General features: G+C 39.1%; 1 protein-coding gene across 1 annotated transcript in view; it reads left to right on the top strand.

The window, feature by feature from the left end:
* Positions 1–11,568, top strand: part of LOC133658060 (protein CMSS1-like) — a 52,997-nt gene that overhangs the window by 24,460 nt on the left and 16,969 nt on the right. Inside the window, exons 2-3 of the mRNA XM_062059675.1 lie at positions 10,756–10,928; positions 11,341–11,385. Of these exons, the coding sequence (XP_061915659.1) occupies positions 10,756–10,928; positions 11,341–11,385 (218 nt within the window). The remainder of the gene's footprint in view (positions 1–10,755; positions 10,929–11,340; positions 11,386–11,568) is intronic.

Genomic DNA, 11,568 nt, shown 5'->3' on the forward strand with positions numbered 1-11,568 from the left:
CTTTCTTCTTTGCTTGCCCAGCTTCCTTCTCCATAATGCAATGAACATGATTGAAACAGATTCACGAACACAGATGTCCAGAATACTGTGGAATTATGAAATGAAAACAGAGCTTTTTCGTATTGGCTTCAATGTGGAAGGCATACCCGTGTTCCCCGGTCTACGTCACGCGCATACGTCATCCTCAGAGGCGTTTCGAACCGGAAGTTTAGCGGCAAATTTAAAATGTCACTTTATAAGTTAACCCAGCCGTATTGGCATGTGTTATAATGTTAAGATTTCATCATTGATATATAAACTATCAGACTGCGTGGTCGGTAGTAGTGGGTTTCAGTAGGCCTTTAACACCTCATCCTCTTTGTGGTTTAGGTAAACTAACGGCGCAGCAATAATAACATAATTTATGGTATTCAGGGTTGTCTTATATTTGGTACTTAAATTTGTTGGCCGGCAGCACGGTGGAGCAGGGGTTAGTGCGTGTGCCTCACAATACGAAGGTCTTGGGTTCGATCCTGGGCTCGGGATATTTCTGTGTGGAGTTTGCATGTTATCCCTGTGACTGCGTGGGTTCCTTACGGGTACTCCGTCTTCCTCCCACCTCCAAAGACATGCATCTGGGGATAGGTTGATTGGCAACACTAAATTGACCCTAGTGTGTGAATGTGAGTGTGAATGTTGTCTGTCTATCTGTGTTGGCCCTGCGATGAGCTGGCGACTTGTCCAGGGTGTACCCCGCCTACCGCCCGAATGCAGCTGAGATAAGCTCCAGCACCCCCCGAAAGGGACAAGTGGTAGAAAATACATGGATGGAAATTTGTTGGCAAGTTTGAACCATTAGGTAGCGTGCTGCACCAACCTCTCCCTGTCCTCCTCCAGTAACATTGTAATACAGTTGCTCTTATGCACGAAATCCCGGTGGCGCCTCTCTTGCTCTTCAATCTTGTGTATGGCGTCACGGTAACTGCTCGATACCTCTAGAAGTTTGTCTTCCATCCATTTGAATGACAGTTTCTGCGACTTTGTGAAGTTATTCATCTGTAAAGCAATGGAGCAAAAAACATGATGCGATAAACACGTCAAGAACCGATTATAATGAATAAATGTTGTCAGTGTGCTTTTCTAGCACCATTGCCTTAGCAACTGCAGGTACTACAAGGATCCCAAAACAAACAATAGCCAAGTACTCTTAATCAGGTGAAACATTGCCGGTAGGTCGCGTCGTAAAATCATTACAATATAATTGCTTCTCCTGGAGCACAAAATTGCACAACGTGCAGTCAAGCAGCAGTAATTAATGCGCTTTTGTCAGATGGTGATACGTTCACCTCATTAGATTTGATTACCAGCTTTGTATGGTGTCTGGTTTCTTATTATTGTTACCTCAGATGTAGGTGTTTTCCACTCATCCTGCAGGTTTTCCTGCTGTCGCAACCGCATGGAGTCTCTGTGCAAGGCACGGAGCGCCCCCTCCAGGCCGATGAAACCATAGTGGGCCCCTAGTACAACCAAGTCCGTCTTCTCTGATTTCAGCGCTGCGATGACTTCATCACTCGCCTGGCGTGGGGAACCACAAGGGCAATGAGTTTGAGAAGTTTATTTGACTCGCGGGGAATGTTCTAAAAAAATTTCACAAATGTATCCGAACCTGAAGCTCTCCCTCCAGGACACTGAGTAGGAACAACATGTCATCACGGGAAAGGTCTGCTTTTGCAGCATGTCTTCTCTCCCGCTTGTGTCGTTTGTCGTCTGGCCCGTTACCCCTTTGGATGGGGATCTCGGGAGGATTTGGGATGTCAGGAATTGGGACGTCGCAAGACTTACAGTTCGGTTTCTTTGGGGAAGCTTGTTCCCAGTGATCACTTTTGCTGCTTTTAAAAACTGGATGCATTTCTAGGAAGGACAGGGGAGTTAGTACATGAGCAAATTAAAGATACATCAGGACTAAATTTGTGTTTATCCTTCGGTTTTAGCTCATAATTAGAAGGACCTTTTCTCATAACAGCATAATATACTATCGCCATCGGTTTTGAAGATAATTAGATGAAGGATATCCAAAAGGAATATATTCATTTTCTGGCAATGACGTGCTTTGTATCAAATAGCTTTCATCAGATCACCCCCTGGCAGACACTTCAGACATTTTGGTTGAACTGGATTCATCTAATAGTTTAAGGCCTCAGGTTATGCAGCTTTATTTTTGTTATAAGCTGTGTTTTGCTATGTGGTATTGTTCTCCATTGCTTAGTGTGATGTCGATCCGAAATGCCATTGAAGCTCTGTGTTTTTCTGGCTCATTTTAAATTAACGCTAGTTAGTTTTCACCTCGGTGTGGTCTTTCTGCTCGCATGTATTAGAACAAAACAACTGTTCATCATGGTTTATTTGGTTCCACACAACAAGCTGATCATCTTTAATTCCGTTCAGCTATTTATATTTGCTTTGTTTATGAACACTCTAAGTGTGAACACCAAATTGAACTGTGATCCAAAACCAACGAGTTCATTTGGTCCTCACTGGTTTTCTTTACTGTTCTAGTTCATGTAACATTAATTATCTCCCTTGTAGCAGTAAAACAGCCGTGTACCCACGTGTACTATGTTGTGGATCAACTTAATGAAAGTGATTCCTGTTACGGTTCCAAATGACCTTAAGTTCTGTTTTAACAAGAAAATAATAAACCTTGATCCCATCTAACTAGCAAATAGTTGAATCCAGTCTTTGACATAAAGTAAACTTTACCAAAGGTAGCGGTTTGTTAATTTTGAGTCAAACTGTTGTGGACCAACTCAACCGGTTGGTTTTGAAACAATCTAACTCTCGAGAAAGTAATCAACCTTGATTCGATCCAACTAGTAAATGTTGAAATCAGGCCGGCCGCCCTACATGGCCGTGATGCAACTAGATTTTATTTTAAGACTATATTTTCAGTTTAGAGCGAACGTTGTCAGTTCCTGTTTACATAGTTGCGACCATTAAGACAAAAGGGCCATCTCACCTGGTTTGTTGTGACACACTGACCAAATTATAAACACTATCAGTCACCTATACACATTTATGATTACTTTTTAACAACCATTTAAACATTTACATTCTACTTTTGTATCTAATGAACTAAATTGCATGTTGTTTTCCAATTGGTTTTGTCTGTGCTTTGTGTTTATATGCATGTGTGTATGTATATGTGTGTGTGTGTAGGTGGTCTATTCATTATTGTATTTGCCAAGGACCATAAATCACATGGTAAGCATCAAGTTGGGAAGCTAAACAATGACCGCTTGGCGGTCAGTAATGTAATAAATATGCTCGACATTTTTGCAATGTGATGTAAACTTTGTCCTCTGAGAAAGCCCCCCCTCAAAAAAAACCTTTTCTTTGACGGACGGTTGTTAAATGTTACTGTTTGCTATTTTGTGTGCATGGGTCTTTTCTCGCTGTCAATGCTAGATTCCACAAATATTGCGTCAGTGTTACAAGCGTGATCCATATGACTGCTGTCACTTGAGCTTGATTTAGCAGATAGGAAGGACTTGTACAAATGAGAGTTAGGTCTCATGCACAAGAAAAAGGCTTTTGAGTAAACTCCAGTGAGAGGCATGGAGGATGGGGCTGTGTTGTGGTGGTCGCCATGACAGCAAGCCAGCCCACTATGGCTGCGTTCACATTTGCGGTCCGCACTACACATTAAAAAAAGCTACTTGGTGCGCTTCGTGTTCACACTGGTATTTTTGTCATCTGACGAAGGGTCATGCAGATTTAATTGGTCAGCTTTCATGACACAGAATATGACATAACTCAAATATTCCAAACCAAAACATCGTCTGCTGGGTTGAATATTAGGGGTGTACCAATACGATGCCAATATTAAAACCTTAAAGGGGAACTGCACCTTTTTGGGAATTTTGCCCATCGTTCACAACTTATTATGAAAGACATGACGATGGATGGATTTTTTTTAATGCATTCTAACTTGTAAATAAAAGAGTGCTTACAGCGGAGCCTATGGGGGCTCCTCTATTTCGCCCATAAAATCCAATAACTATTCAAAAGCGCCAACAATACTCTATTTACATTTCCGTGATCACTTCCGTGTGTGCCTATGTTTACATCATCCAGTGGTCTGCTGCTTTCTTGCTTCCCTGCTTCCTGTAAGTTTATTCTAGATCATAAATCATGCATCTCACTTGGACATGCGACGCCTGAGTAGGTATTCTGACTAGTTGGTACACTTTGACAGCCATTTAGGACCCAAAACTGGTGAGGGTGACACGAAAAGACAATTTTCAGTAAAATTTTGCAAAACATGAGTAGTACACATCAGTAAACAGCTGGGCAGTGCTTTAAAGTACCAGTAGAGTGGGAAAACAAATTGGCTCTTTATTAAAGCTCTTATCTGATGTATTACATCAGAAGACTTCCAAAGTTTGCGAATAAATATGATCAAAATAGTATCAATCTCACAGATTCCCCAACCATTCTTAGAGTTAATGAACAAGCCAGTCACGTGATACGTGACGTAGAAGTGGCAACCGCAGGTCCCTTCCTCATCAACAATAATTCTAATCAAGCAGACTTTGTTAGAGCCAACAACAATGACTTTGACAAAAATGATGATACGGAACCTTATATATTTGAGCCCGAACATAAGTATGAGTAATACGTGTTTATATCGGAGTGCTAAACGGATGTAGCTTTGCTAAGTGCTAAATACAAACTAACCATAGTAAAACAAACATTTTTTGTAATATTTCCACTCTCGTTGAGATGCGGACCGACAGGATGCTCACATAATTCCGTTTAAAAGAAGATTTAATCACAATAAGTTGCTGAAACAAGCGTCTGTTTCAGCATCTCGGGGGAAGTGAGAGTTGACCAGCCTCTCGGCTCATGGCCACATTTGTCTACTACCAGTTGAGAGATGCATGAATTATAATCTAGAACTTACTTTTAGCAAGTTTGAGATGAAGCAAAAGCAGCCGGTGGCTTATAGTGTGACCGTTTAATAGCTCACTGCTATTAAAGTGCAGCTAAAATAGGCATTCTGCGTTTGCGCTTATAATAACAATATCGCTCATATTTGATACATTTTCAGGTCATGACATGGAATATTGTTGGCGGTTTCTGAATATTTTTGGAAAGAGTATAATGGGCGCAATGAGGGCCCTCAATCTTTTTACTCAATTTTTGGCTATTTACGATTTTGAATGCACAAAAAAAAGCCAAGCATATGTGTTCTTGTCTTACATAAGGATTGTGAATGATAAACAGCACATCTTTTTCAATTTTTGCGTATTTCCAGTATGACTGATCTAATGACATTGTCAGAGTGCACAAGCGTTACTCTAGTGACGTAGAATCTACAGAAATTGCCAAAGATATTCGGAGTGGAATATTGAAAATGGCCAATTGAATTTGTGGCATGTTGTGAGGTTTGGATGGATAGACGGTATTTTCACATACTTAGCGGCTTCTAAATACAATTGGATATGGATTAATGGATACAATGAAACAAAAGTAAGTATATAAAGTCCAGTGTTTCCCATAAACTGCCAAGATAGCTGTGGCGGTGGGGGCGTGGCTATGGGCGTGGTCACCATGACATCATTGAGTAATTTGCATAATTTACTACAATGATGTGATTTTCTCTAAAAAGGCTCAAAAAATGTATACTTACTAATTAATAACAGTTTTGTTTTAAAAGTCCATCCATCCATCCATTTTACAATATAATTACAACACTTTATGTACATATTTATATACAGACTTGAACAATAAGTTATTCACTGAAATATATTTATTAATTGTGGTTCTTACAAAAAATATATCTTATAAAATATAAAAGCTATAATGTCTCTTAAAGCTCTGCCCCTTTAATTAGTGCATACTAAATAATTTAACTTTAGCCTACTACTACAACCATATTATTTACCAGCAACATAAAGTGAAACAGAGGCAGAGGTGTCCTGCCACAGTCAGTAACAAATAAACAGAAAACAGTAGTGGTCAAATAGAAATAAGGCAACAAGAGAAGTATCCTACACTTCTCTTTTGTAAAGTAAATCTGAACAGCCTATATGGACATCTACATCAACTATATGATTTGCCTGAGAAGCTGGACAGAACAAAAAAAAAAATATATATATTTTTTTTATTTGTGGCGGACGTAATTCTTTCGTGGCGGGCCGCCACAAATAAATGAATGTGTGGGAAACCCTGAAGTCAACTTGTTTTTCCACTGTACTGGTACTTAAGGGTTTGTTTGTTTGTTTGTTTTTTTAGGAAACTTTGGACCGGTATCTACGTAATGTTTTATGTGGCGCTAATGTTGTGGTTAATTTAGAACCAAACAACATCAAGGGATTTCATAAACACCGTAGTTTAGTTTAGCTTTGTAGTTAGGGTCCGTCTCCACATAGTTTAGTTCAGGACAGCGCGTTGGAGTGTGTGGGATAAATGAGCGCTACCGAACACATTATTTTCGCAAACAAATGTTCCTTCTTTTCACATTGGCAACATTTTACTAACATTTATGTCAATTTCCCTGATATGCTGCGTTTAACAGCGGATTCTGTTTTATTGGCCAATTATATAACTCTGTCCGCGGTTTCGTGAATGCGGAAATCATATGGCTTTACTTTTTTGTTGAGTTTAGTGATTATTGATTAGGCATACTAGCGTTGTATCAAATAAAAAGTAGCAACTATGGTGACATCCCAAACTTCTAGTAGACATCCTCCTTTTTTCACTAATTCGCTCCTCATCCGTTTCACCGTCAGAAGCTCCGGAATTTGCATGCACGATGCCCGGCCCATTCATCTTCTTTTTTTCCGATTATTATATTTTCATAATCGTGAGAATCTCTAATCGAATTGGAAACCAAAATGCGATTAGTTAATTATACGATATAGCTCAAAATGCCAAATATTGGCCCGACCAATAATCGGTCGATCCCTAATACATACTTTATGTTTTAGTGTGTGCAATGTTAGTAAAGGTTTGATCAAGTGAAATTACTCATAAAAAAATAGAAGAGTAAAAACACTGACCTTTTTATTGGATGTTTCTGCCCTGGTGACTTTCTATCTGTATGTAACATGCAACTACCGGTAATTATTTGATACTTGTTTATATTGACAAACGTAATGTTTTAGACCGCACTTATTGCGAATGCCTAGCCTAAATGCTATTGTGTGCATAGCTGTTGTGTAGCTCCTAGTAGCCTATAGCCTACCATGTTTACATTCTGTAAATGACTTCACTGAAATACAAGATAAGATCAACCTCACCTGGTGTGCTTATCGGAGGACATTTAAATGTTAACTGGCTATCCAGCTCTGCTCAAGTAAACGTGCTGCAGGACTTCTTGCACCCTATTGAATGTGTACGTTATGTTTATATTTTGCTAAACCGTATTTACCAGCTTAAATTTCACAAAAGTCATCTAAAATATTTTATTTTGAAGAGTGCCTTTATCTCACACACAGAGAGGGAAAGAGCAGAGCAGAGAGACACTTTGAACACATTTTATTTTACATATTTGTCATTCCAGCATGCTTTTTGCTATCATTTTACACTGGTCTGTGTAGCGTTCACTTTTGAGCCCAGATTTTATCTCCAAGTGGACTCAGATCCATCTTTCAAGTGGTCTCTGTCTGCTTGTTTGGTGCACAACAGTATCCCCCAAACAAACCGTACTAGCATAGCAAACGCACCAAAGTGTGAAGGCACCCAATGATTGTGAAAACCTGCTAAAAATGACCATAACAAGTCATTTATAGCATCACTAGGTCAGGATGTAATAGCTACTTAATGATTAGGTGTCTACGTATTCCTCTTACATATAACTACAACACACTTACGTGAGGTCATGACCCTTGTAATTATCCCCCAGTTGTGATGGTACAATGGCAGCATTTTACGTCTGAAAGCAATTTGTCTGGGAGAAAAAAAACACCCATTTCCTGGAACCAGTCTATTGATTGTCATTATACCCATCCAGCGCCATTGAAGGTCCATTAACACCCGTCACCGCTATTGAAGAATGGATAAAAAAAAAAAAATGACAAGGCAAAGCCATTTTCAATCTTGTCCACTTCCTCCACTGCCATTGGCTCGTATTGATTTGCTGTTATCTGACCCAACGCCTCATTAGGGGTTTTGGAGAATGTGAGTGTATCGACTGTCTTGGATTTGTGCATCAGACAAGCTTTTTATTTTAAACTGAGCTTAGTGTTATAAAGTACAGTATGTAAAGAACTCAAAATGCATGGTCTCAGATGACCATGATGTATCTCAACAAGCATCCTTCCGTCGTCTGATACTGTTTGGAAAAAATGATTTGAATACTAGGGGTGCGCAAAAAATTGAGTCACACCCAAATTGCGATTCTTTTTCATCACGATTCTAAATCGACTCATAATAAAAATAAAAATAAAAAGTTACTTTTAGTTTGTTGGGGTTTTTTGAAGAATCAGTTTTTAAAAATAAATTTCTAGGCCATTTCAATGCAAACATAATGAGTTTTTCTAACTTGTAACTTGTGGCTGCAGCCAGCAGAGGCTCTGTTGTGTAGGTGTCAACAAACTGATTGTCTAAAGGAAGACATTGGAAACTGAGCTATGTTTATTCTATGCTAACTTCTCAGGGCACGGTTAATCTGCGAAATGACATGGAAACTGGAGTTCAGAACATTAATCCTATTTAAGGGCAATATTTGAAACATAACAGTTAATGAATTGATCATTCATTTTTTCCATGATTAAGTATTTTGTCAAATGCCCATTCTTTATTGAACAAAAACATTTTTTAATAAAAATAATATTGCTTTTCCAGCTTTGTCAATTGAAGGAAATGCACAGTAGGTTATAATGTCGGATGATGTTATATAAAACATTACTATAAGCCATGTCGATGACAATAACTAAGTGTAAAGATACTTTAAACAGAATTGCTAATTGCCAATAACAATAACACAGTTCTAGAACGAGAATAAACACTTACTTGCAAGGATGGCGCTTCCTATAAAGGATCAGTTCATTTCCAAGTAAAATCTTTGGTGCTCTTTAACGTGTGCGTCCTCATGTCGCCCTCACGCTATTTCCAGTCTGACTATGTAGCCGAGAGAAGTCGAGGTTGATGTTGTCCTGCGCCATTAATGGTGGAGGATGTGTGGCGGGGGTTTAAGGTGATGAATGGAGCGCCTGTCTGCCCTAATGGCACAAGATGCTGAGGAGTCTGGCCGTGACGCAATAGAAAAGGGGCGGAGATAGCCAGAAAGCTATATGAGTGAACTACGTATCCCTTGCTCATTCTTCATCATTTTTATGGTTATGATGATTTGGGTGTCTGGCACTAATGGGACCACGGAACAAAAATACTCGAAGGCACTGGTGATAATGATGGACGAGATGCGACTAATCCATTGAGGAGCGATAGTGAAATGGGAGTCAAATGTTGGTCACTTGGTGTTTTATACACACTCTGGCATGTGCATTCCACAAGAACATACAGTAGGAAGAGTGTTCATATGGCGCTGTCACGCCAAATTTCTTCCCCCTACAAACACCCCCCCATTTACTTCCGGGGTCATTTCCTCTTACGTCATTGACAGCGATCGAAATTAACCCTGAAGTAGTGTTGACCCGTGGAAAACGAATCAAAAATCGTTTAATTCTCCATCCTGTACGGTAGTCAAATGTGCAATGAGTATTTCTTCACATATGCATTCCCAAAGTAACACGATTTATGGGAAACATGAGTGCTGACGTAAAAACAACGAATGAAACTAAAAAAATTTAAGTTCACATAAATGTCATTTTAATTTAGATCACTTACACAGAGAACTAAGAAAAACTGAATTTAACGAATAAATGTAGTTTTAATAAAGTTTGATAATGTTGATTGATAATGAATTAACTTATTGTACACTGTTATTCATTTCCGCATATGTCCACGAGTCAAATGTGCAGTCAGGAATATCCTCAAGTTAATTTGTCCGATTAATACTTGTCCGATTAATACAGACGTTTTGTTAACGCTATATTATAAAAAATAAATTAAAAAAACAAGTATCCTTCCAGCGACGGGCAGTCAAAGCCGAAGTGCTATCGTAAGAGGAAATGACGTAAGAGGAAATGACCCCGGAAGTAAATGGGGGGGGGAGGTTTTTGTAGGGGGAAGAAATTTGGCGTGACAGCCCCATTCATTACGGTTTACCTGACACATGAAAGGTAAAATTGGGGGTGAACTATCCACTTGAACTGCCAGAAGGCTATACTGTTGTATATCTTTTGTGGCAATTCCAACTTTGACCACAGCATCAGTTGTTAGGCAGAGTGGTGCTTTCCATCATTTTCAGCAGACTGCATTTCAAACACAAGATCCACCCAGGAATTGGGACATATGAATCCCTTCCCTACTACACTAATGCTGTCAGAGCTGTCAGTTGTCACATAGGTGTTAATGGAAATATAATAATCAGTTCCAGGGTCAAACAATGCCTATTATAAAACGTTCTCAGGGCATTCAGTCGATCACACCTGGATTGTTCAGGTTGTCTCAGAAGAGTTTCCGCCTCCGCTTAAAGACAACCAGAACTGCTGATTCAACGCCCTTGAGAATGAGAATGAGAATATTTACAGGCATCATAAAACATTAACTGTACAGGCAATGTTTTAAGCCCTAAATGTGGCTTTACAATGATAATAATACTCAGTTTTTACTAAGTTGACTGTTTAGGACGCTCTTTTTCTTTTCTAGGTGGTTCTGAGGAGGAAGCCAAGGCAGAAAAAAAGGAAGCCAAGGCAGAACAAAAGAAAGCCAAGACCAACACGACTGTGAAAACCACCGTTGAAAATAAATCATTCAAGAGAAAGAAGCTAACAGAAAAAACTGCGATAGAAAAGAAGAAGACAAAGATAAACAACGAACAGGTACTACAACGCTACTGTTCTTTAACCCAGTGCTAATTAGAGACCTTGTGGGAATTTGTTTTTACTAACCACTGTAGGAGACAATTATTTGAAAAACAGCGGGAATTGGAGCATTTACGGTAACAATACAAAAAAGTACTACAGAAAGGTGATTTAAAATGTGTTTTATTACTGAAACACAAAATAAAATGCTTGTCAGCACGGTCTTACAGCCAAATGACGTTTTTATTAGATTTTCTGCTTCTACAACAGTAAGTTACTCCTCCAATTTCACTGATTCATTGGTTGGAACCAAGAACAATATGGTAGACTAGATGGCAGGTGCTCTCTGCAGTTAAGTGATGTGTACTGTTGTTTTTAAAGAAATATGGTGATTTCAAATCTGCTGTGTTTTATGTGTTGTCTCGTTCAGAGGGAGAAGACTGAGGATTCAACTGAATCCCCCAAAAAGAGGAAGGTGGGTGATAAGGACAGAATGTTATGATGAAACAGAACACCACATGTCACGTCATTTTAATATGGACGGTGTGAGAGACAAAAAGGGCTCACAAAACATGAAAAGCAAAACAAATATATTTTGAGATACACCTTCATTTTCTGTCCTGCTTCTTTTTATTACTTTTTATGTCTCTGGTAGGCT

Source organism: Entelurus aequoreus, linkage group LG10 (assembly GCF_033978785.1).
Source record: "Entelurus aequoreus isolate RoL-2023_Sb linkage group LG10, RoL_Eaeq_v1.1, whole genome shotgun sequence".
NCBI lineage: Eukaryota > Metazoa > Chordata > Actinopteri > Syngnathiformes > Syngnathidae > Entelurus > Entelurus aequoreus.